Source organism: Theropithecus gelada, chromosome 4 (genome assembly GCF_003255815.1).
Source record: "Theropithecus gelada isolate Dixy chromosome 4, Tgel_1.0, whole genome shotgun sequence".
NCBI lineage: Eukaryota > Metazoa > Chordata > Mammalia > Primates > Cercopithecidae > Theropithecus > Theropithecus gelada.
In genome coordinates, this window is record NC_037671.1 from 21,303,074 (window position 1) to 21,330,535 (window position 27,462).

The following is a 27,462-nucleotide window of genomic DNA, read 5'->3' on the forward strand; positions in this document are numbered from 1 at the left end:
CCAAAGGAAAAGCATCCTATTAAACATTCCAAGATAATTTAAATTCTCCCCTTTACACACCAAAACTACTGAAATCACTTGACAGAATGTTTCTCCAAATGTTTTAACACTCTTGATTCCTGAGTGTTATCCTAAGTCAACCTGGTTTTTTTTGAGATGCAGTTTCGCTCTTGTTGCCCAGGCTGGACTGCAATGGCGCGATCTCGGCTCACCGCAACCTCTGCCTCCCGAGTTCAAGTGATTCTCCTGCCTCAGTCTCTTGATTAGCTGGGATTACAGGCATGTGCCACCATGCCCGGCTACTTTTGTACTATTAGTAGAGATGGGGTTTCTCCATGTTGGCCAGGCTGGTCAGGAACTCCCGACCTCAGGTGATCCACTCGCCTTGGCCTCCCAAAGTGCTGGGATTACAGCCATGAGCCACCATGCCTGGCCAAGTCAACCTGTTTTTAAAGACATAAGCACTGTGTTGAACCTGTCCTTTAAAGTATACAGACCAATCTGTTCCAAAAGTGGCCTCAAGTTGTTCATTGGATTTTAGTGTCTTTAAAAAAAAGAGATGGTCTCGCTATGCTACCCATGCTAGACTCAAACAATCCTCCCACCTCAGGCTCCTGAGTAGTTGGGACTATAGGCACATACCACCTAACCTGGCTGGATTTTACTGTTTGTCTTTCTTTTTGCCAATATACCATCACTGTACCTATTTATGCAAGCCTATCATCACCCTGCACTACCTCAATAATATACCACTAGCTGGGAAGTATGTAGTTTAACTGCTACTAAAAAAATACATTTTTAAGGTGTCAAGGGGCTGACATGCTTCTAAAAGTAAGTACATGAATTTCCCGTGGACTTGTGCAATTCACAGGCTATTTTAACTTACTCCTAATTCTGAGAGATGTTCTAGATTGTGTGGGGCTAGGGGACAAGTATCAATGATTTATTATGATCAACTTAAACCAAGTTTTAAGGTTTATTAAGTGTCCACCCAGTTCACGTGAACTATGTATCAGGCTCTGAAAGGGAATCCTAAAAATTCTTAAGTTCTTTAGCACACTTAATACACAGAATAAAATAATCATGATTATATATCATTTTTTAGTTAAAGGGTAATAAAATCTGGACTTTGTAGGTACAAGAAACTAAGTTATTCCTGAAAGGGTTGAAGAGGCTGAGCAAAAGAAACAACAGTATTATTAGTAATTACTCAATCTCCATTCAAATTAGAAAATCAGAATTAGATAACTGAAACACTTCCAAAGCCTTTTAAGGCCTGCCATTAAAATTTTAGATGGGATACACAACATGGCATCATTTTAAAACCTGCAAATTGCAAGTAGTGATAGTTTGACGAAGCATAAACATTTACAGTAATAAATAACGAGTCATCTCCATGAAATTTTACTTCTGTATAACAAAACTACATCTTTCTACATTTCCTATCTGCTGTAAGGGGTAATATTCTACAGTTTTTCTAAATGGACAACTAGCCTGTCATCTATTAAAATTTCTAAAAGACTGCAAATATACTGCACAAGCACTAAAGAAAAAAATATAATAGTTCAAAGAATACAGGCTCTAGTGGCAAGCCGCCTGGTTTCAAATTCCAGCCCCAGGACATCTCTAGGCCCTTGTCTCCTCATTTACAAAACAAAAAGAAACAATAGTTCCTATGGTTTTATGAGGAGTAGATACATTAACACGTAAAAGTATTTTTGGTAGTACCTGGCAAATAGTAAACACTATTTTAATATTAACTATTATTACTGAGTGCTCCCTTTTGTAGAATGAGAAGTTCTTTCATTATGCAAATATAATTTCCTCTAATAAGTTAAAATTTCTAAGTGTTTTCAAAAAGCAGGGTGCAGTGGCTCAATCCTGTAATCCCAATACTTTAGGAGGCTGACATGGGAGGATCACTTGAGGCCAGAGCTTTGAGACCAGCCTGGGCAAAATCAGAAGACCCTAACTCTAAAAAACTAATTTTCTTTTTTTTAAAAGCAGGGCAGATACATAGACTGTAAATTATAAACACAGTGAGACAGACTCAAAAACAACTGTATTAACTAGCCATGATATATCACACTTATTTCACTACACTATGGTAGATATGACTTGGCCCACAAACATATATAGTAGTATGTCATGTCATTTATACAGGATTTCATTTATCTTTAGCAACCAGCTGCAAATTCTTCTGTGACAACATCAAGGTAGGAATTTGGTAAAGTCTCTTTTTTAGATTAACGCTGAGTTAAGAAATCATGAAAGCTGAACAGTAAAACAACTAATGAAATTTGTATCTTGTGCTTTAGTCCTGCAGGTGTTCATCACTTTGGCTGCCCTGAAGGTTATTAGGTATAGGAGGAATAGGTCTCTGGAAAATGGGGGCATCTCAAAGGACATACCTTGGTATTAGGACACAATGGACAATTTTTGCTGTCAAGGTAAACATGGGTAACCAGTATTTGGAGGTAACAGAAAAAAACCCAGGGAGAGCTGAGAAGGCAAGTTAAACTATGTCCACTTTAATTTTACATGAACTTTCAAATCTTCATTACTCTCATTCCTCTCCTGTACTTAGGAAAATCCCACTCATGATTCTAAACCCAGCTTAGCAATTACCTCCTCTAAATCTTTCACAAGACCATCAATTTGATTAATCCATCCTCTCAAAGTACTTGGCCTACAATTCATTATCCCTATTTTATGGAAGGTATTGTGAAGCTTTAAGAACAAGGGTGTTACAGCCAAACTTCCTGATTCCTGAGCACCTGTATATATTTTTGAAGCTCCAGAGCTGACTCATCTAGCTACACCACATAAAATGAAAAGCACATTTATAGACTAGATTTGTCACCAAGACTTTTCTTTAAAGTGCAAGATAGTAAATATTTTCGGCTTTCCTGGCTACATATCTTTGTTGCATATTCTTCATTTTTTTAAACAATCATTTAAAAATGGAAAAACCATTCTGAGCTTGAGGGCTGTATAAAAACAGGCAGGAGGCTGGACTTGGCATACAGGCTACAGTCTGCTGATTCCTAGATTATGAATTATTGGAGCTATACACAGAAAAGGCAGGAACCAGATAAAGCAATCAACAGGTCAATTCCTCCAATTATCAAGTTTTTAATAGCTTTTAGTTTTAAGTTCTGATAAACACAAGTGGATTTATACACATTAACTTTCTTAAAGTTATTGCTTAAAATCAAATTTTGATCTAAATCAGGAATTCTAGAGAACTCTGAAGATAGAAGTACATAAACAAGAAGCTTTAGAAAGAATACTAAGCCATGCACGACGGCTCAACCCTGTATGTAATCCCAGCACTTTGGGAGACCAAGGTGGGTAGATCACTTGAGGCTAGGAGTTCGAGACCAGCCTGGCAACATCGTGAAACCCTGTCTCTACAAAAAATTAGTTAGGCGTGGTGGCATGCACTTGTGGATCCAGCTTCTAGGGTGGCTGTGCCACCAGAATTGCCTGAACCTGGGAGGTAGAGGTTGCAGTGAGTAGCAATTGTGCCACTGCACTCCAGCCTGGGCAACAAAGCAAGATTGTCTCAAAAAAGAAAGAAAGAATAATACGGTAGTCTCCCTTTATCTATGGTTTCTCTTTCTGAATGTGGTTTCAATTATCTGTTGTCAACCATAGTCTGAAAATATTAAATGGAAAATTCCAGAAGTAAACAACTCATAAATTTTAAATTGCATACTGTTCTGAGTAGTGTGATGAAATCTCATGTCATCCTGCTCACTCCTGCCCAGGATGTGAATCATCCCTTTGTCCAGCATATCCACTCTGTAGATGCTCCCAGCACCTTGGCCCATTAGTCACTAGCAGCCATGTTGGTTGTGGTATCAATTGTTGCAGTATCGTTGTGCTTGTGCCCAAGTACCCTTATGTGACTTAATAATGGCCCCAAAGCCCAGAAGTAGTAATGCTGGCAATTCAAACATGCCAAAGAGAAGCCATAAAGTGGTTCTTTTAAGTGAAAAGGTGAAAGCTCTTAAGAAAAAAATCGTATGTTGAGGTTGCTAAGATCTATAATAAGAACAAATCTTCTATATGTGAAATTGTGAAGGGAAAAGAACTTTGTGCTGGCTCTGCTGTCAAACCTCAAACTGCGAAAGTTATGGCCACAGTGCAGGATAAGTGCTTAGTTACGGTGAAAAAGGCATAATTTGATGGTGGAAAACATGAACAGAAACATGCCTCAAATGACAGCAATCAGGCTTGGCAGGATCCGAAGTTTCAGGCATACACTGGGGGTCCTGAAACGTACTCCTTTCAGGTAAGAGGGGATTACTATAAAGAGAAAGCACTAAAAAAGTTCCTTATATATTATATCGTCAAATACAAAAATGAGGATATATACCTCACCTCTCATGGAGTAAAGACTAAATGAGATGCAAGATGTGAAAGCACATGGCATACACACTTTGAAAAGTTTCTTCCTTGTAGGAGATAATAAATGCTTACTGAATGAGTGGTACTTCCTGGAAGACAGAGGACGTGTCTCATTTTTTTTCCTCCCACTTAGCAAAATGCTCAGGTATAGAGTAAGACAATCATTTTGAATGAGTGAGAATAATGAATCTACCACCAAACATATTAGTCACACAACAATGCCCAGACTCATGGGTTCTCTATAGCATGGATTCAACCTACACTACTCTAGTTTCACCTCTCATTGCTCTACTTCTGGGCACACAACTCTAACCACAAGTTAGTCAAAGGCACCCTGCCTTCCCTGCTCCTTATCTTTGTTCACACGTACTTTTCTCTCTATTCCCAAGGTCAACTTGAATTGGTAGTACTTCCACTTCTACCCAAAGCCTTTCCTCAACAGGCATGAAGATGTTCCTTCTTTAGAAATCCTATAATGCTAAGTATCAAAGAGCATTTGCTTAGAAAATACCTTCTGTAACCCTAACAGCACTTAAGCATACTCCCAATTCACTAACTTAAGCAATCAAAAAGTGGTTACCGCAGAAATCAAAAGCCAGTGGGCAACAGAGCAAGAACCTGTCTCTACAAAAAATTTAAAAATTGCTAGGCCTGGTGGCAGGATCACTTGAGCCCTGGAGTTCAAGGCTGCAGTGAGCCACGATCTCACCACTGTACTCCAGCCTGGGCAACAGAGTAAGACATACGCCTCTGTCTCAAAAATAAGTAAAGGACTGACCCCCATTTTAAGTCTCTTTCAAAATATCTTGAAAACTTTAGTGATTATAATAAAAACATTATGTGAGCCGGGTGCGGTGGCTCAAGCCTGTAATCCCAGCACTTTGGGAGGCCGAGACGGGCAGATCACGAGGTCAGGAGATCGAGACCATCCTGGCTAACATGGTGAAACCCCGTCTCTACTAAAAAAAATACAAAAAACTAGCCGGGCGTGGTGGCGGGCGCCTGTAGTCCCAGCTACTTGGGAGGCTGAGGCAGGAGAATGGCATAAACCCGGGAGGTGGAGCTTGCGGTGAGCTGAGATCCGGCCACTGCACTCCAGCCTGGGTGACAGAGTGAGACTCCGTCTCAAAAAAAAAAACAAAAAAAAAACACATTATATGGCATTATGAGGAAATAATGTTGAAAATACTCACAATGGTCAACATCTTGTTATTTAACCTAACTGGAGACAAGACTGAGTCTTTTAACAAAATGGGGGGAAAATTAGGTTTTTTTAAAAAAGAATAAAGAAAAAGCTGACTTCCAAATTGTCATGACATTTAGATTCTTCTCTATATGCTGAGTGGTTCAATCAGGACCATCAAGTATTTCTGATGTTCTAAAGGGGAACAAATAAAAATGAACAGCTGCCATTAATTTCAGATAGTACAATGTACTATAATCTAAATTTTTAAAGGATCAGTAATACAGAAGTTTCAAAAATTTGAAGGGGATTTTCCCTGTCTCCGATAACCATGAAGGTACAGAATCAGAGGAATGACATAAACACTTTTTGAAGAAAGGCAAAAAAATATCTTGGGAAAGCAAGGCTTACCTATCATTTATAGGCAGCAGGGCTCTTGAAGGAGGGTCTCCAAAAAAGACGCCTGTCACAGAGCCAGAATTCTGTCCTCACAGCAGAAAGGTTGTACTGGGTGAACAGACGAACAAAATAAAAATTAGCTTAAAATACACTATTCTTTCAACAACTTGGCTGAGAAAACTCAGAATGCCAAGAGGAAAGAATGTGCAAGTCTAGTTATATTTCACAGAAGATTATGAAAGCAAGTTTAAATGGGTTTTAGTATGGTGATTATTCAATTCTGCCTTCCAACAAAAGGTTTAAATGGTTTATACAGACTTTGCAATTCCTCTGATCAATGTGTGAGAGGAGGAGATAGTTTAGTTTTTTAAAACACAATGTGAAAGGACTAATAAAACTTTCACATTCACCTTACCACTACCAGATAATCCCCTGAATGGTCCAAATAGATAGTTCACCAAAAATTATAATGGAGTTTCTCTGACTTGGCAAACATTGTAGGATGGCTCACTCAACAACCCACTTTTGATTTGCCTTCCTCTTATAAAGGTAGGAAAGCTGATACCTAGATCTCAGAGCTTCTTTTGCAGTTAGGTGGGCAGATGACAAAGTGCTGGCTGATGCCATGTACATGGAGATCTCCAGTAAAAGGCATCCCATTCAGGAAAAAAAGTCAAAACATCACTAGAAGAAAATCTTTTGCTCTTCCTTACCTGGAACATGAATACAATGTCTAAAGGTAAAACAACCACCTTGTGGTCATGAAGTTAATTGCCATATACTAAAGATGAGAGATCAGGAAAGGATGGTACCCACATTCCTCAATACCTTTCTTGAGCTGCTGTACTGGCCCTGGAATTCCCTGTGGGCTTCTTGTCATGAAAGAAAAATAAACTCCTGTTTTGAACATTATTAGTAAGGTTGAGAATTATTTCAGCAGAAAACATTCCTGATAACACATGGCAACATTCAGATAAATTCTAAATACTCATAAAGTAAAACTCCACAGTTTGTTTCATACTTTCTGGAAATACGTATGTGCTATAAAAACACTAGAAAATGAAAACTGAAGAGGTATTAGGGTAAGATGAAAAATAAGTAAAATACGCTTTTAAAGGGTCTAAAAGACTATTAGAATTGTTTTCTCCAATAGGTACTGTTTCCCCCTCCTTTTTTCTGTACTCTGTAGTAATTTCCCTATGCCTCAAGATTAACACCTGTGAATAGCATGACCAAATGTGGTTTAACTTGACTGGCTGATATGGTCTGGCTCTGTGTCCCCACCCAAATCTCACCTTGAATTGTAATAATCCCCACATGTCATGGGAGGGACCCAGTGAGAGTTAACTGAATCATGGGGGCGAGTTTTTCTCATGCTGTTCTCATGACAGTGAGAAAGTCTCACCAGCTCTGTTGATTTTATATAACGGGGAGTTGCCCTACACATACACCCTCTTGCTTGCTGCCACCTAAGATGTGTCTTTGCTCCTCATTCGCCTTCCACTATGATTGCTACGCCGCCCCAGCCATGTGGAGCTGTGAATCAATTAAACTCCTTTATAAATTATTCAGTCTTGGGTATGTCTTTATTAACAGCGTGAGAACGAACTAATATACTCATTTTAGCAATCTGCCCTGAAGAAGCTAATCCAACATAGGAACCAGCTGATTTTCATAATCAATTTAGAGAAAATAACCTGTTTATTTTCCTATTCTCAACAGAAAAAAAAAGAAAAAAAAATTCATCCACCACTTCCTTCCCAACTGTTCTCCTTTTACTGCCCTAAAAAGCCAACGTCCAAGAGACAAGGTAATAAGGAAATTCAAAATGGCTCTTTTATAAAGGAATTTCTTTCTGAAGTTACTCTCACAAAGAATACCCGCTTTTATTTAATTACAAGGAAAACAATTGCAAAACTATTGTGAATCACTCACTGCATATCATAAAAACAGAGGTATAGGTACAGAAAACCTCAAACAAGTGCTTTAGCAATTATCAGCTAATATGCTAAATCTGACATTTTCTTTTAAATTACTTTTTTAAAACTCTCATTTCAATTAACTATATGGATTTCAGTGACTTCATTTTAACATGAATTTACTTATAAACACCTTAGTCTTCTACACATCTAAAGTTAAATATGAAACTAACAGGAAAATAAATACAATTTAACCTCACATAAAAAGCCAAAAGACAACTACAAACTTACTCTGCTTGCATAAGATTTCTTACTTCAACAATGAATAAAGTACATTTGACTATACAGTTCAAAATTCTCATTTTACAGAGGAAACTGAAAAAAGTAAAATCAATCTACCCAAATTCACAGTTATTTACTCCAAGAAAATCAGAACAAGAAGCTGATCTTAATGAATAAGAGTCTTTTATTTATCAAAGAAAAATCCACTTTAGGAAATAAACAGAAAATTAACTCAGTAATTTCCTATCATAAATAAGTCTATAGGCAATCCAAAACTTTTGTGACTGATTGCAACTTTCCTTCATGGCTTCTTAGAAAAGAGGTCCTTTCATAGTAATGACCAAAAATAGCTCCATGTATGAAGCTCCTAACGTGGCTGCCATTTAGAACTCAGTCTTCATAAAATGGAATAAGGAAAAACAAAGTTGCCACAGATATACTGTTCCTCCTGCCAGAACTTACCTTTCAAAGGCCTTTCACAGAAACTGAATCAGCAATAAAAAGTTGAAGACAGTGCTAAATTTAAATGGCCTGTAGAGTAGTAATACCTACGCTTGTTGAAGGGACATTTACCAGGGAAAAAAAGGGGGGCGGGGGGACAATTTCTCAGTCCAAATTTTATTTTACATTTTATAAAATCTGTCAAGTACTAGCAAAGTTAGGGGAAAAAATCCCTCTAATAAAATACGATATAGCTTTTATATTGTGTGATTTCATGTACCTAATTTTGGAAAAGCATTTTTACATTTTCTTCTACATTTTCATCAACTGACCTGGGTTTCTAGCCACAGATCCCAGATTAGGGCACTAGAGAAAGTAAAGGTTTGATTTATAGTGAGATGGTTCCACTTGTGATTATTATCCTGGAACCAATATGGGTATAAATCAGGTATCATCTGCATACACCAAATTCAACTACCTCTACTTAGAACTATGGGACAACAATTTAGAAAGCAAATTTTAAAAACGAGTGTAAAATGCCCTCATTTTTTTTTTTGAGATGGAGTTTCACTCTTGTTGCCCAAGCTGGAGTACAATGGTGCTATCTCAGCTCACCACAACCTCCGCCTCCCAGGTTCAAGCAATTTTCCTGCCTCAGACTTCCCCCGTAGCTGGGATTATACGCATGCACCACCACACCCAGCTAATTCTGTATTTTTAGTAGAGATGGGGTTTCTCCATGTTGGTCAGGCTGGTCTCAAACTCCCGACCTCAGGTGATCCGCCTGCCTCAGCCTCCCAAAGTGCTGGGATTACAGGCATGAGCCACCACGCCCAGCCTGCCCTCACTTTTTAACCTGCACCTAGTAATGACAAGAAGATTCAATTTAGAAGTTTTACTTGTCATAAAACATCATTTTAATTCTAATAATAACAGCAACTAATACATACTACATGCACCAGGCATCACTCTAGGTATTTTAAATAAAATCCTTTAATATGACACTATGAGGCTAATACGATTATCATTCCTCATTTTACAGATGGGAAACTGAGGTACAGAGTTTAAGTAACTTGCTTATAGTCATACAGTAACAATCCAATATAGAAGTCGGATTTGAACTCAGTTTCCAGAGCCCATGGTAATGTCTCTATGAAAAAATTAGACACTTATATTCTATGACATTTCGTGCTTTAGTTCTGCCCATAAAGAGAGTTTAGGAAACTGAATGGCACATAGTAGACACCAAGTATTTCCTGAAGATACTATTAGTTTAAAATATTCCCCTATTTTACACACACACACACACACACACACACACACACACACACAGTTTTCCTCCCTCCAATCCAAAAAGACCTTAGTGCTCAGATTACTTATTTTCCTTCGTGTCAAATATATATTAAGATATTTATGGGCCGGGCGCGGTGGCTCAAGCCTGTAATCCCAGCACTTTGGGAGGCCGAGACGGGCGAATCACGAGGTCAGGAGATCGAGACCATCCTGGCGAACACGGTGAAACCCCGTCTCTACTAAAAAATACAAAAACTAGCCGGGCAAGGTGGCGGGTGCCTGTAGTCCCAGCTACTCGGGAGGCTGAGGCAGGAGAATGGCGTAAAACCCGGGAGGCGGAGCTTGCAGTGAGCTGAGATCCGGCCACTGCACTCCAGCCTGGACGACAGAGCCAGACTCCGTCTCCAAAAAAAAAAAAAAAAAGATATTTATGAAGCACCTGGTAGATTTGTAATCATCTTTCTTAAATGATGAAGTTATTTCATACTTAGCTTTATAGAAGTCTTTATAAAATTTGACGTTAAAACAAGCATGAATTGTAAATAACTCAAGACAAACATACATACTGAACACACACACATATCATATAATAACAGAGTTCACTATATCTTTATTTCTTCTAATTCAGTGGAGACGATTCCCTCTTTATCTCGCCCCAGGGACATTTGACAATGTCTGAAGAACATTTTTGGTTGTCACAAGGGGGGCTTGGGAGTATCACCCACAACTAAGAATCACCTGGCCCAAAATGTCAAGTTGACATTATCCACGTCCCTAAATAAGGCAAGGTTGATTACTCAATCTCTAGAGCAAGTTCTGACCTTTGCAGGAAAACACCAAAGCAAAGTTAAAATACAGTCTACCAAAACATCATTAACAATAATAGAAACCCATCTCCTGTACCCACTCTCCACGATCTACTTGACTGAAGAGGTTAACCCTCTTATTTAATTGCTTCAGCAGTTCTCTTCTTCATGAAGTTTCATTTTGGAAACTAAGTAGTCTCAACTTTTACAAATATTCCCAAATAAAAGAAAATGACAGGTAATACAAAACTTATCCACTCATTACATAAACTTCAAATGCTGTTTATTCTCATTACGTACTCCCCAAAAGGTTGAGGGGGGAAAAAAAGGCCCTTAAGTCCCTTGCTTTTTCCATAAAATGATTCAAGTCAATTACAAAATATCAATATATTATGAAAAAAATCCTCAAAGAATCTGCTCCTATGTGGTCCCATTCAGGATATGCACCACTTCTGCTTCCCTTCCCATTTATCTACTCTAGTCTTCAAGGTCCAGCTCAAGGCCCACTTCAAATTCAGTTCATCCCAACCTCACTCTTTTCTGACTCTCATACTCTGACATGGTAATGAAACTTAAAGCTCTTTAAGGAGAAGAAATGGGTTCATACTTAATTATTTCTGCATCTTCAGAATTAAAAACAACCAATAAGGAAGTGTTTTTCTGGCTGTACTTAATATATAGCACAAATATTTAATTCTCCCCATGGAAAGAAATGATTAAAAAATACAGTAAAGCATTTTACCTCCTCTTCACTTTCTTTATCGTCATCATCTGAAGACTCTTCCTTGTTTTTCTTTTCATCTTCATCACTACTAGATTCATCTGACAGAATTTCAGGACATTTGGTTCGCTTAGCCTTCCTTGCCATTCCAGAACTGTTCCGTTCCTTTTTACTGCCTTTGCTAGAAGTTTTTTTAGATTTTGGCAATGGCTGCATGAAAAATTTATAAAGATAACACCAATGAGGTATAATATTTCAATCAATCCTGTTCTTGATAACGTATCAACTCAATTTCTTGTTCTTCTCTCAAGAAATTGTATTTACAAGCCCAGCAGCTTTACACAGAATAATCTTTAACTGTGTCAGATTAACCTAAAACTGTTACTAATACCATTTCATTTGTGTTCTAAACACCTAATAAGACCCTTCTCAATTGTTGAGAAATATGTATTCTAGGTTCTGACACGGGACTAGAAGCTCAAGACACATTCTGTTAAGCTCCAACGGCTGTTAATACTTTGCCATGATAATATTTTCAGTTAGAGTTGTAATTTCTTTCATCCCTACAAGCATTAAAACTGTCACACTGCCAGAGAAGCTCCTTGCTTTAGAAGGCCCAACACTCCAATCAAAGGAGTGGGAGGAAAACCTTTTTTTTTTTGAGACAGAGTCTCCTTCTGTTGTGCAATAGCTGGGATTACAAGTGTGCACCACCACGCCCAGCTAATTTTTGTATTTTTAGTAGAGATAGTGTTTCACCATGCTGGCCAGGCTGGTCTCAAACTCCTGACCTCAACTGATCCACCCGCCTTGGCCTCCCAAAGTGCTGGGATACAGGCATGAGCCACCACACCTGGCCCATAAAAAAATGTATAACTTGATTACCAATTATACATCTTGAATTTATGAATGAACTATAAAGTTTATATTCATATTACTTCTGGCCTCCACTTTCAATGATGTCAGGATCATATTCTCACTGATGCCTCTAGGTATACAATAAATGATAAGTATGTTAATTATGACATTAATTAAGAATAAATATGTTGCTATTATTCTGATAATCAAACCATGTATATTTAAAAGGAGAGATCACCTGAGGAAAATGAATTGATTAAACAACAAATTTAATTTTTAAGTGCTTTCTCAAGGAAGTTTTGCTAAATTCTAAAATTGAAAACCATAAAATTACCTAACATCAAGAATGTGAAAATGCGCATTACGGAATTAATATTTATTTCTGGGATTGAGCATCTTTTATTTCTTTTATTTCTACCTTTGTTACTTTGTTTTCTGCAATAAGCAGAAACATTAAGGTAAAATTCCATAACATAACCTTAAGGTTTCCAATTGTGTAAATGTTTGTGATAACTTTAGGTAGTCTTTTTTTTTTTTTTTTTTGAGACGGAGTCTCACTCTGTCACCCAGGCTGGAGTGCAGAGGTCGGATCTCAGCTCACTGCAAGCTCCGCCTCCCGGGTTCAACGCCATTCTCCTGCCTCAGCCTCCCGAGTAGCTGGGACTACAGGCGCCTGCCACCTCGCCTGGCTAAATTTTTTGTATTTTTAGTAGAGACGGGGTTTCACTGTGTTAGCCAGGATGGTCTCGATCTCCTGACCTCGTGATCCGCCCGTCTCGGCCTCCCAAAGTGCTGGGATTACAGGCTTGAGCCACCGCGCCCGGCCCTAGGTAGTCTTTTTCACGCAGAGAGTAGAACGGCAGGTCCTTTACCTCCCAGGAACCTCCAGTCTCGGCGGGTCACTGTCACCTACCCAAAAATTAAGAAAAAGTGGCTGCTTTGTAATAATACGGTGCCCTCGAGCTCTCTGCAAACAAACCACAAGATAACCTCTAGATTGCCCCAACAACCTACCCTTCTGAAGGTACACTAGGAAACAGCCAAATTAGGTCATTCCAGGAACTTGAAGTTGGTGGATCAAAGACATTTCTCAGAGAAGATTCTCTATAAGAAACCGTGAATGCATACACATATCCTTGCTATGTGAGACACTACCATTATCAACTATTATCAGAACCTTAATCCAGGTGGATAAATTCTTTGATGCCACGGTTTGGAGAAAAGTTAACTCTCACTGTCCAAGCTCTTACTACTTGTTATATGATTTTCAGGTCTCAAATTTATTAGAAAAACATAATATCCCTCACAACCTCAGTTCAGAAACCAGACACAGGTAGCAAGAATGTAATCTGTATGTCGAATTATTAATATGAGGACTGAAACAGGTTCTGGATAAATCTATCCAGGAAAGTGAAAGGATGTTAAGTTATTCAAGCAGCCAATAAAAAAAAATGCAATTCCCAAAAGTAAACGAGGAGTTTTAAAACCAAAATCCAAAAAGTAGTAATATATAAATGCCTTAGAGTTTTCCTATACTGACTCTAAAAATAGTTAAATCTATTAATCAAAATCCAGTGTCAATAGCATTACCTCTTTTTGGAAACAAAATGTGATTAACAAATAAAATAAGTACAACAGAAGGATAGGAAAGCAATCAATGATTAATGCTGTGTTCATTTAACAACTGAAAAATTGTTAAAGAGGAGAAAAAGGAAACTTCTGGTAGCATAGAAAATAGCTCTAGGCCGGACATGGTGGCTCATGCCTGTAATCTCAACACTTTGGGAGGCCAAAGTAAGAGGATCACTTGAGTTCAGGAGTTTGTGACCATCCTGGACAATATAGTAAGACCTTATCTCTAAGAAAATGTAAAATTTAGCCACACATGATGGCATACACCTATATAGTCCCAGTTACTTGGGTGGCTGAGGTGAGAGGATCACTTGAGCTCAGGAGGTCAAAGGTGCATTAAGCCATGATCGTATCACAACATTCCAGTCTAGGCAACAGAAAAGAAAAGAAAATAGCCTGAGCTCAATACCATCAGATTAAGGAGTAATCCTCATAGAGTCACATATGAAAAACTGGTGTTAAGAGTTAGACTCTATATGACAAGAAAAAACAGATTCTCACAGTGTGGTTCAAGGACTCAGGTTTCCTGAGACCTTTTTTGGAGTCCATGAGGTAGAAACTATTTTCATAATAATGGCAACACTATTTATTTGCTCTTTTCACTGTGTTGACATTTGTACTAATTGCAAAAGCAAAGGAAAGCAAAGGTGGGTAAAACTGATGGCACCTTTGTACCAATGAAGGAATTAACATATATTAGTCATTGTATTCCTCACAACACACGAGCAGAAACGAACAAAAAAGGCAAATGGTTTCACTTAATAATGTCCTTGATAAAGCAAAAATTACTGTGCTCTCAAGTACATGTCTTTCTAACATCGGTGATAAAATGGAAGATATACATAATATGGCTACAATTGAAGTTCAATGGTTTTCTGAAGGAAAAGCATTTGCGTATCTGAGTTGTGAGCTAAACACGCTCCAAGCTAGTTTTTCATAGAACACCATATATATATATATATTTTTTTTTTTTGAGACAGTCTCGCTCTGTCGCCCAGGCTGGAGTACAGTGGCACGATCTCGGCTCACCGCAAGTTCCACCTCCCAGAGAACACCACTTTTTAAAAGAACAAATATGGCTAACTCAGACTTAGGTACTTGATAAAGATTCTCAAAAATGAACAAGGTGAGCTTGTCACTTCAAGGAAAACTGACAGCTAATGATAAATGTTACGATTTCAAGTGGAAATTTAGAATTCTGGAAAATTCACATCTACTACTGCGAACTTAATAGTTTTCCAAGGCCTAAGTAACGTTTCTGATGAGATGGTGTTTATATTAATGAGCATGATTTAATGACAGTGTTCAATAAAACATGCCAACATTTGGAAGATATGATTCAGGGAACCAATATTTACAAATGGTAAATGCATGTTACAAAACTATATATATAAGACCCAAGTTAATTAACATGGTTTCAGACTTACATTAAACATTACAACTAACCTTTAGGAAACTACAACTTACGTAGAGTTTTCGTATTGTGTGGTATCAAAAAGAGAATACACACAATTATCTAAAAGGACTTTAAAAATATTCTTTTTATGTGAGGCTCGATTTTCTTCATACACTTATTATATTTTGAGACAGGATTTCGTTCTGTCACCTAGGATGGAATGCAGTGGCATGAATACAGCTCACTGCAGCACTGACCTCCTGAGTTCGGGCTCCCACCTCAGCCTCCCAAGTGGCTGGGACTACAGGAGTGTGCCTCAGTGCCTGGCTAATTTCTTCGTGAGACAGTCTCACTCTGTCACCCAGGCTGGTCTTGAACTCCTGAGCTCAAGTGATCCACCTGCCTCGGCCTCCCAAAGGGCAGGGATTACAGGCATAAGCTACTCCACCAGGCCCTTCATAAATTTTAAGCAAAACAATACACTGCAAAAGACTGAATGTGGCTAGGCGCAGGAGCTCACGCCTCTAATCCCAGCACTTTGGGAGGCCGAGGCGGGCGGATCACCTGAGGTCAGGAGTTCAGCCTGACCAGCCTGGCCAACATGGCAAAACTCTATCTCTATTAAAAATACAAAAATTAGCCAGGTATGGTGGCACATGCCTATAATTCCAGCTACTGTAGAGACTGAGGCAGAAGAACTGCTTGAACCTGGGAGACAGAGGTTGCAGTGAGCAGACATTGTGCCACTGTACTCTAGCCTGGGCAACAGAGTGAGAATCTGTCTCAAAACAACAATAAAAAAAGACTGAATACAGAAGCAAATGGTAATTAAGCTGTTTTCTCTTAAGCTAGATATTAAACGGATATACAAAAACATAAAATAATGCCACTCTTTAATTCTTTTGAAAAGTTATTTTTCATAAAAAATACTATTTTTAACATTTTAAAATAAAAATTTTCAGTTCTAATGTCAAATACAGTGAAGATAAAAATAACCCATATTTTAAAAAAAGCTCTTGGGGTCCTCACTAATTTTTTAAGAGAGTAATAGTATCCTGAAACCAATAAATTGGAAAACCACTGAGAAAAAGATAAATATAAAAATAGCCGTCATAACAACTTAGTAACTGCTTCTGAGGAAATAGTGATCACCTTGCCTCACACTAAATCCTTAAAAAGTACAAGTATAGCTACAGTAAAAGTTAGGGAAAAAAAAGTATTTTGTCGTCTTTCAATAAGCCAATTTAAAACACCAAAAATCATCATACACCTTGTGTTTGTAGTTGTATAACCAAAGTTAACACCTTAAGTGCTCTCTATCTGTCCTCGTGCAGCTAATGGTAATAAGGACCGGCCGGGCGCGGTGGCTCAAGCCTGTAATCCCAGCACTTTGGGAGGCCGAGACGGGTGGATCACGAGGTCAGGAGATCGAGACCATCCTGGCTAACACGGTGAAACCCCGTCTCTACTAAGAAATACAAAAAACTAGCCGGGCGAGGTGGCGGGCGCCTGTAGTCCCAGCTACTCGGGAGGCTGAGGCCGGAGAATGGCGTGAACCCGGGAGGCGGAGCTTGCAGTGAGCTGAGATCCGGCCACTGCACTCTAGCCTGGGCTACAGAGCGAGACTCCGTCTCAAAAAAAAAAAAAAAAAAAAAAAAAAAAAATAAGGACCAAGGGCAGACCAAAACAAAGTCCCAGAGCTATTTTCTGGTTTTGATTCTTTAATGCCCTCTCCCAACCGAGATGGCATTCCCCTGAACTCCTAGACCTGCTCGCTCTCTTCACACCTCCTTTCCTGTCAAGATCGGGAAGAACAGAAAAACATTTGCTGACAGACCTAAATCACACTAAAAATACAAGGTCATATAACACTTCAACAGACATTTTAAGTCACCTATGTCGTTTGTTACCATTAAATAATTAGGGCAAACCGACTAGCTTTTAGGAAGAGTGAGAAAACTATAAGGCCATTTTACTTCCCTCTCCGGCTCCTGGGCTCTGCTGCGGATTCTGGAAACCCAATACAAGAAACTTGTAAGAGCTTTTAAATGTCACTTTTAAATAATTCATTCCAGGATCCAGGAAAACATCCAGTTCTAATATACTCCCCATTTTGTCTTCACTTGATTATAGATTGCACCCCTTCCCTCCAGCCTTGCACCTCATCCTCAGCCCAACCTCTATTCATTCTTCCAGTATCTTCTAGATACCTAACCCTGACTACTAGTACTTTCTGTCCCTTCTGACATTAATTCACTATTCTTAACCTTATATCCCTTGTATCTGATTTTCTGAAGCAACACATCCCTATGGCATCTGTATTATTTCTATCAAGAAATTATTGCAGATACATCAACAGAAGTTATAGTCTTTGAATGTAGATATTAATGAATACTGACAGCAATGCTGTTATTAATCAATTTTTGTTTCGTATAAAAAAAGAGGCTATGAGTAACTGATTTCTTATGAAAAAAGTAAAAATTGATCCTCACTTTGCCAGAAGGCTTTGGATGCATTAAGAAATTCAAGATCCTCTTCACTAGTTCACTATTTACACCTGATCTCTCCAAATCAAGAACCTCACAGATGCTCTTTAACATGGCATTTCTAAATCTGAAACAGAAAATGGAAGAAACCAAGGTGTTAATATAGGAAAGCTTACAAATGTTCTCCACAATATAAAGGGAAAGCCAACCAAATTAGCTGACTTACATACATTTTAAAAAGTGGCCAATGCTTCTCTGAATCTTTCTTTCTTTCTTTTGGAGACAGAGTTTCGCTCTTGTTGCCCAGGCTGGAGTGCAATGGCCCAATCTCGGCTCACCGCAGCCTCTGCCTCCCAGGTTCAAGCGATTCTCCTGCCTCAGCCTCCCAAGTAGCTGGGATTCCAGGCATGTGCCACCACGGCCAGCTAATTTTGTGTTTTTAGTAGAGACGGCGTTTCTCCATGTTGGTCAGGCTGGTCGCCAACTCCCGACCTCAGGTGATACGCCCACCTCAGCCTCCCAAAGTGCTGGGATTACAGGTGTGAGCCACTGTGCCTGGCCCGAATGTGATTTTTTTAACATTAAAAAATAAACTTAAAGCATATTGATTAAAATATAGTATTTATAAAAATAACTCACTTTTTCAACATTTCTTCCTTCTTTTTATACTGGACACTTCCTTTTTCAAACGGAAAGCCACTGAACTGACCCACATTCTTCTTTAATGAGGACACCTGAAAATGTTCCTTATTATTAATGCTATTTATTACCCAGTAATATACACAAGAATAAATTCAAAGAGAATTCAAAGCTCACATCTTTATTTTCATATCTATCTGTAACTTACAATACTGGCTCAACAGTCAACCAATTCAATACGGGTTCAACATTCAACATTTCTTGTTCAAAACTGAAAAATATATGTTACTAACATAATAACATTATAAAAATCCTACAAACTTAAGTCTCTGAAAATAACGATTCGAACAAATTTTCACTGGGGAATTTTTACCACAATCAAAAGTTATCTGACAGTACCAGAGGATGTGGAAAGTTACTACTTAAAAAGATATCCTTTTCCTAAGTAATAAAGTTACTAGTAATTCTTCTTTTCCAAATCAAGGACTTTATAGTTAATACTGTTTACTAGTTATAGGACTTAATTAGATTGGTTTAAGGATTAAATGAGATTAACAGACATGAAAATAAATTATGTCATGCGTCAGACATTCTATTCTACTTCAGGCATTCTAACACCCAACTTTACTTTGCCCATGTACAACCTAAAGCAGTTTCCTCAATTATATAAAAGACTAAGTTTTATGTACAGTGTAATAATCCTTTAGCAAAAAACTATCATCCAATTTATCAGGTATTTGCTAAAAATGTGATACAATTATACCAAATCACTTATTCTGAATGACCAGAAAATCCAAAAACATGAATTTCTTTCAATACATTTAAAGGTCACTAAAACCATCATAATTTGGATTTCATAATTTGAAATTTCAGTTTGGAATAAAAACTACTACAGGAGAAAGAGCCCTAGAGCTGGGCATACTGGCTCACACCTGTAATCCCAACACTTTGGGAGGCCAAGGTGGGAGGACTGCTTGAGCTCCAGAGTTCAAGACCAGCCTGGGCAACATGGCAAAACCCCACCTCTACAAAAAGTAAAAAAATTAGCCAGACATGATATGGTGGCATGCACCTGTGGTCCCAGCTACTTGGGAGGCTTAAGTGAGAGGAACACTTGAGCCCAGGAGGTTGAGGCTGCAGTGAGTCGTGTATTGCACACTGCACTCCAGCCTGGGTGACAGAGTGAGACCATGTCTTAAAAAAAAAAAAAAAAAAGGGACAGAGCCCCGGATATTATAATCCAACTGCTAATATTCAGCTATATTTCCTGTGATAAATCATTTAATAAATATATATCTCAGTCTGTTCAGTCATAAAGTGTGGAAATTGAACTAGTGGATAACTAACGTTTACAGAAACTGATTCCATTGTGAAGTAATATACAAGTAGGTTTAAAGTGTAAAAAAGTCTTACAGTGCCTGGCCTGTTGTAAAGCAGTTTGTGTAGATTTCTAAGTTCATCGGTTTTCTTCTTACTTAGAAAAAAATGTATCCTCTCAATTTCACAAAGTTTCTGCCCCTTTCCTAGGGGGGGAAAAAAAAAATCACAATTAAATACCCATGGCTTACTAATACATTTTACAAAGTTAATTTAATAGAAATTATTTTCACAGCATAATTTACATGTAACTTTGCTCTTACAGAGCAAATTAAATAAAATTATAATGAAAGTATAAAACACTACCCTGCTGATACTAAGCTACAAACCATCATTTTCACAAATTTAGACACTTTCACCACAAAATCAAAGAAAGCTAGAAGAAACTCACCTTGTGCAATTGTAAATGGCTCTCTCTGTAAGGAAGAGACTTGCATTGTCAGCCTCTCTACTTTCTTCTTTTCCCTCTTGCCTTCCACGATAAGACTCTTTTCTGGAAATTAATTTAGTATTTCTTAATTAACAAAAAGCTTAAACATTGTATTACCTTTATTACATAAACATGTAGAACAAAGTTCCAAAACCTAACACTTTATTCTTCCTCTGGGCATGGTTTTGGAAAGCAAATAACATAAAAGATGACAACACTTGATTAGTTAATAGAGCACCACGAAAATTTTTTCAGACTAACATTTTACTCACCTGGCAAACTCACAGGGACTCAGTTAAAAAAAAAAAATTAGAAAGCAAACTAATTTTTATCCAACTAAAATTATTGCCATTACAGTCCAGTCACTTCGTTTGTGAAATAAATCTAGCTTTGTTTAATCTTTGGACATAATTCTATTTAATAATTGTGATTCAGTTTGCTATACTTCAGAAACAATCAAATTTAGAACTGAGAGATTATGAACTTCAAAAGACATATAGAGAATACTAATAATTTAGTCAATTGACAAAAGAGACACAAATAAAGACCTCCAGGCAGAACAGCCTGAAGTACCTGGATAAGATAAAACTCTCCAAGTTTACATCTAATGCAATCAACTGGGAGGGCATTACTTTGTAGTTTAGAATAACATTCATAATGATGGCCATAAATCACTCTGAAAAAAGTTAAATTGTTTAGTCGAGAAAGGGGAAAAAAAACACACACAAAAATCTATGGCTGGGTGCAGTGGCTCACGCCAATAATGCTAACACTTTGGGAAGCCAAGGCAGGAGGATAGCTTGAGCCCAAGAGTTTGAGACCAGCCTGGGCAACATATTGAGACCCTACCTCCATTAAAGAAAAAAAGAAAGGAAAAAAACAAGACCGGGTGCGGTGGCTCACGCCTGTAATCCCAGCACTTTGGGAGGCCACGGTGGGCGGATCACAAGGTAAGGAGATCAAGACCATCCTGGCTAACTCGGTCAGGCGATCGAGACCATCTTGGCTAACTCAGTAAACTCCCTTCTACGAAAAAATACAAAAAATTAGCCGGGCATGGTGGCAGGTGCCTGTAGTCCCAGCTACTCAGGAGGCTGAGGGGGATGAATGGTGTGAACCCAGGAGGCGGAGCTTGCAGTGAGCTGAGATCACGCCACTGCACTCCAGCCTGGGCGACACAGTGAGACTCTGTATCAAAAAAAAAAAAAAAAATCTAGAAAACAGGTAGCATATACTTCAAAATTCAAAACATTAAGCTCCATTTATCTAACATAAAATCATTTTTTGAATGAAATAAAGTCAGATAAAAGAATACTATACATTGCTCGAGGTTCTGCCATTTATTTAATGTCTGTATTGTGCAGCTGCACTCAATACTAAAAGGGGATAAATGGATGATAAAGACTGCACATCTTTTGAAAGAGATGCTACTAAGGAAATGAGACATAAATATACACCAACATAAAAGATAATAAAACATCTTAAGAAAGATATAATACCAACAAATTGCTGTGCACTGAGGAGGAACTCATTATTTTAGGACTAGGGAAAAAGGAACAAAGCATGTGCGCTGGCTTTTAAAGACAACTTAGATTTAGTAGTATAAGGATTTGCAGAGAAAGAATACTTCAGGACAAAGGGCTATCAACAAGTATATTCTGGCCATGTTGTACGGAATGAAGACAAAACACACTAAAACAACCCCTACTATCACTCAACTTCATCAACTTAGTGATTTAAACCATTTGCTTGTCTCTGGTGATTACCAACTACAAGCTAATGACTTCCCAGTCAATCTCCAAGCCAAAACTTTCATCTGAGATTCATATTAACTAATACTGTCTCTCAATATCCATGAGGGATTGGTTCCAGGACATCCCTCAGATGCCAAAATCCACGGATGCTCAAGTCCCTTACTTTTTTAAAAAAAAATGGTGTAGTATTTACATATAACCTATGAACATCTTCCCATATACTTTATATCATCTGTAGACTACTCATAATGACTAATATAACGTAACTGATACGTAAACAGTTGTTACACTGTACTGTTTAGGGAATAAAAATATCTGAACATGTTCAGTACAGATGCAACCATCCATTTTTACCAATTTGTGGTTGATTGAATCCACAGATGAGGCACCCATAGATACGGAGAACCAACAGTATATGCCTGTCTATCATTTGACAGCTCCAATTCATGTCCTATAGGCACCTAAACTCAAAACATTCAAAAGAAAAATCATAATCATCTCCAAACTTGCTCACTTTCTTAATTTTTTTCAAAAAACATCAATACCATCCACCCACCTGCCAAAGACAGAAACTTAAAAGAGTCATCTTTTACTAGTCATTTCTCTCACTTCCCTTTCCACCAAAATCACTGCCAATTTTGGTTAACCTGACCGCCCTTTTTAGGACAGACTTCAGAGGATGTATGAGAAAGCCTGGGTGTCCAGGCAGAAGCCTGCTGCAGGGGTGGAACTCTCACAGAAAACCGCTACTCAGGGCCAGGCGTGGTGGCTCATTCCTGCAATCCAGGCCCTTTGGGAGGCAGAGACGGACAGGTCACTTGAGCTAAGGAGTTTGAAACCAGCCTGGGCAGCATGGTAAAACCCTTCCTCTACAAAAAATACAGAAAGTACCCGGGCACGGTGGCACACGCCTGTGATCCCTGCAACTGGGCAGGCTGAGGTGAGAGGATTGCTTGAGCCTGGAAGGCAGAGTTTGCAGTGAGCTGAGATAGTGTTACTGCACTCCAGTCTGGGTGACAAGTGAGACCTTGTCTCCAAAAGAAAAACAAAAAGAAAACCTCTAGTAGGGCCATGAGGAGAGGAAATGGAGGGGTGGACCCCTAGATTCACCACCAAGGCTCTATTGGCTAGTGGAGCTGTGAGAAAGGGGCTGCCACCTCCAAACTCCGGAACAGTAGAGCCACAAGCAGCTTGCATCCTGAGCTGCCCAAGGCCTTGGGACCCCTCACCCCTTGTACCAGCATGCCCTGGATGCCAGACATGGAGTAAAAGGAGATAATTTGGGAGTTTTAAGATTTAAAGACTGCTCTGCTAGGATTCAGACTTGTAGGCCAGGCATGGTGGCTCACGTCTATAGTCCCAACACTTTTGGAGGCTGAGACAGGCAGATCACCTGAGGTCGGGAGTTTGAGACCAGCCTGACCAACATGGAGAAACTCTGTCTCTATTAAAAATACAAAATCAGCCAGCCGTGGTGGCACATGCCTGTAATCCCAGCTACTAGGGAGGCTGAGGCAGTAGAATTGCTTGAACCCAGGACGCAGAGGTTGCGGTGAGCCAAGATCAGGCCATTGCACTCCAGCCTGGGCAATAAGAGCAAAACTGTTTCAAAAAACAAACACACACAGAAAACCAAAAACCAAACATAAGCCAAACCAGACTGTGTGGGGCCTACTGCACCTTTCTTTTAGCCTTTCTCCCTTTTGGAATGGAAATTTTACCCAATGCCTGTACCATCACTGTATCCTGTGAGTAAATAACTTGTTTTTGATCTCACCGGCTCATAGGTGGAAGAAACTCATCTTCAGATGAAACTCTGGACTTACAGACTTGGGACTTTTGAGTTAATGCTGAAACAAGACTGGACTTTGGGGGACTACTGCGAAGGCACAACTGAATCTTGAAATGTGAGAAAGACATGAGATTTGGGGGACTGGGGGTGCAACGGTATGCTTTGGATGTTTGCCCCCTCCAAATTTCATGCTGAAAAGTGATTTGCAATGTTGGAGGTGAGGCCTGGTAAGGTGATTAAATCATGGGGGCAGATCCCTCATGAATGGCTTAGCATGGTAACTCTTGGTGATAAGTGGGTTCTCTCAAGATTTGTTTGTTTAAAAGAGCGTGGCACCTCCCCCTACCACTTGGTCCAACTTCCAAATGAGATGCCGGCTCCCCCTTTGTCTTCTGCCATGACTGGAAGTTTCCTGAGGCTTTCACCAGAAGCAGATGCTGGCGCCATGCTTCTTGTACCGTCTGCAGAACCACGAACCAATTAAACCTATTCTCCATAAATTACCCAGCCTCAAGTATTTCTTTATAGCAACGCAAAAAAAAAGAAAAAAATCCTAATACAGAAAGTATTTCACTGTCTGGCTTCCATGATGCCTCAATTCTAAAGTTAAATATTCAGGGTTAAGTAGAATAAAAACTTTCACAATCCTACATGTCCCACAAACACCTCAAATTGGTAAAAAGAATAATAAATCAGAGCTACAATAAAACTGTTAGGGGATAAACTTTCTACAAAATCATGTTTTAAAAAATAATGTGTCTAGAACAAAACATGGGATTATTTCAACTACCAACTGTTCCCCAAGCATTACTGCGTTGGCCACTTACAGTATATTTACATGACTTCTCTAATTCTTTCCTGACATGAAAAAAATTCACCATTTCTTTGGCATCTCAACCCTGCCCCCACAGAAAGACTAAAATACAAACAAAAAATTGGAGAAAAAGTGCAGAGCCTCTTTGGCTAGTAGTGAGATAGTGCACCCAGTTTTGCTGTTGTATTAAAAATAATTTTAAAATAACATATTATTAAGCAATAGTTTATATAAAAACTTATACTCAAAAAGCCATGCTTTACTTAAAAATGCCCTTCTTAGGGCACATACCACTTTAAACAAACAAAAGGCACATCTTGTAATCTTAACCCAGATTGTGACCACAGGCTGGTTGAGGCTTAAAAAAAAATCCGGGTTTAGGAAGAGAGCTTCAACCTCTTCCCAAGTGTGGCTGAGTCATAAACATATACGAAGTAAACCCAGACTCGGCTAATATCAAAGAATGCTGAGAGACGCGACTTACACGAAATAAATCCAGACCAGGCTAATATCAAAGAATGCTGAGACGCGACTTGGATTTTTAAATGTTTGGAAACAGTCAAGAAGCGGGTACACCTGAAACAGACACTGCATGCATCCTGGATAAACTGATGCGGCACACTCCTCCATTCTGTTAAGTTTCCGTTTCACACCTCCAGTCAAATCAGGGTTCATAACGCCCTCCCTTAAAACAGACTCAGGTTCGAAACTGAGACAGTGCTGGGCTCACATTTAACTTTCTTTCAGAGTTCACTTTTTTCATTTTTAACTACTTTCTCAAGTAGCAACAGCTTTCACTGCTGTTTGCCAGGGAGGGAAACTTTTTGGCAAATGTAAAAATATTTTTAAGCATTCAAATACTTACAGGTCTCGCCTTAATAACTTCAGTCTTAACAGACTGCACTAAGACCTTACAATAACTTCAAAAGGCAAAAGATGTGTCATGAAACGGACAAAATTAGAACATCCACTTAGCAACTTCAAAGGTGCACACACGGAGTTAAAAAAAAAAATCAAATCCAAGACCTACAAACCTCCCGTCAAACGATGAAATGTTAACGAACATTCAGAGCCGGCGAGAAGTCGGCTGCACCCCAATACATCACTACTACGGTAACAAATACTTTAAAAACCGGAATTCACAAAGTCAATTCTACGCCATCGCTCAGCACAAAAGCAGATAAATTGTGCACACGTTCTCGCTGAAAATTACTCCGACTTTACGCCTCTAAACACGAAAAGAGCAAGAAAACTTGTTTCCTGGGGGAAAAAAACAAAAAAACTTCGGTCTGAAAAATTCATCACTTGGGACGCGACTCCCCCCACCTTTTTCCTCCTCTTCCTCCTCGTCGTCGTCCTCGTCTTCTTCCTCCTCGCTCTCCTCTCTGGGACCAGGCATTTCGGGTTCTTTCTCGGATGCGGGCTGGGCGGGGGTTCCCTCTCCCTCCGCAGCAGGGGCCGAGGCGGACATGCTGTGAACCTTCGTACGGGGAGAAAGCCGGACGTCTCTGTGCCCCTACTCCTGCGGGGAGGACCAGGCGGCCACCCTGAAGGATGCGACCCTTCCCGCGGGACACCTGCCCTGAAAGTTGCCTCCTCCCGTAGCGCTCAGTCCCCAGGCGCGGCTTCCCTCCCGCTACGCCCGCCGCCGTCCAGGGATTCCCGAGGCGGGAAACCGCGCCCGCTGCCCCCGCGCGCGCGCGCCCGCCCGGCCTGCGCTGTTCCCGGCCCGGCCCGGCCCGAGCTGCCGGCCCTCCACGTCCCCTCCCCCGCCCCAGGCCGCCGTCCAAATGGCCGCGTCCCTCCCCCGTCGGCCGCGGCAGGGGCGACCGGGCCTCTGGTGTCCCGACGCAGCCCTCACCGCGGATCCCGGCCGCCACGGGCCTGGCACGCGAGGGCACGAGGAGGTTCTGGGAGGCGGCGGCGGCCGACGCCGAGGAGAAGGCGCGCGGGCCGCTGTCTGGCGTGACGCTCGCTGCCGCGCGCTCGGCTCCCCAGAATCAACAAGATTTTCAAAATGGCGGTTCGGGAAGGAGAGCGGGAATGCGGCGACCAATCAGGGCCGCGAGCTGGGAGTTGGCGGGCGCGGGGCGGGGGAGGCGGGGTGGCCGGGCGCCTCCACGGGAAGCCCGGGCGGGCGGGACCGCGAGGGGTCGCCTCGGCCGCGGGCGGAGGGATGCGCTCTCGGGGCTCTTCCCGGCTGCGCCTGGCGTGCGGTCGGCGCTCGGGCCCCGGAGTGCTTGCGGGCTGTGTCCCGCGGGGCGGGCGGGAGCGGCAGGCGAGGCGGCCTGGCAGCGCGGAACGGAAGGACGCTAGGGGGCCTGCGTGTTTATTGTCTCCACCGTCGCTTCCCGGAAAAGATGATGAGCAGTCCCGGGCCGCGGAGGGGCGCGGCGGGCATCGGTAAAGAAGTTGAGAGATCCCTGAAGTCGCTATCTACAGTGTTTCTCCGAGGCGGAGGGGTGTTAATCAGCCGTCTCATCAATGCCCCAGAAATCGTGCTGGGGGGTAGATAATTTCCAAATCTGCTGTATTTCTGAGGACCCCATCGCTTGTAAGGTCTACCGTAAGGAAAAAGATCCTACCTGCCATGTTAAAGGTTCACATAGCCAACCACATAGATTTACACCCCTGTAAATATAAGGGGAATGGCTCCCTCCCACCCCATTCCTTCCCCTCTCCTCTCTCACACACTGTTCTATAGTAGAGGTAATTTGGCAGGTCCGGACCCTTCTCGCTGAGTTCTAGGCCATCTATGCAAATGCTTTTTACACATTCAACACTGCAGACACTCAAAGAAGTATCTTCCCTGCTCAATGCTGCC

The 27,462-nt window shown here is 40.3% G+C and overlaps 1 protein-coding gene across 7 annotated transcripts in view; it reads right to left on the bottom strand.

The window, feature by feature from the left end:
• The window catches only part of DEK (DEK proto-oncogene), a 40,670-nt gene extending 13,731 nt beyond the window's left edge, over positions 1 to 26,939 (bottom strand). For 2 of the 7 annotated variants that reach the window (XM_025382451.1, XM_025382448.1), the window contains exons 1-7: positions 26,500 to 26,939; positions 25,965 to 26,118; positions 20,240 to 20,341; positions 19,885 to 19,994; positions 18,472 to 18,566; positions 17,839 to 17,959; positions 11,482 to 11,670 (exon numbers count right to left, since the gene is read on the bottom strand). In XM_025382451.1, the coding sequence (XP_025238236.1) occupies positions 11,482 to 11,670; positions 17,839 to 17,959; positions 18,472 to 18,566; positions 19,885 to 19,994; positions 20,240 to 20,341; positions 25,965 to 26,109 (762 nt within the window). In that variant the 5' untranslated portion in view covers positions 26,110 to 26,118; positions 26,500 to 26,939. Of the gene's footprint in view, positions 1 to 11,481; positions 11,671 to 17,838; positions 17,960 to 18,471; positions 18,567 to 19,884; positions 19,995 to 20,239; positions 20,342 to 25,964; positions 26,344 to 26,499 lie in introns of those variants that run through there. The other 5 variants (XM_025382447.1, XM_025382454.1, XM_025382452.1 and 2 more) reach the window with 5 other exon arrangements.
• Between the last annotated feature and the right edge of the window lie 523 nt (positions 26,940 to 27,462).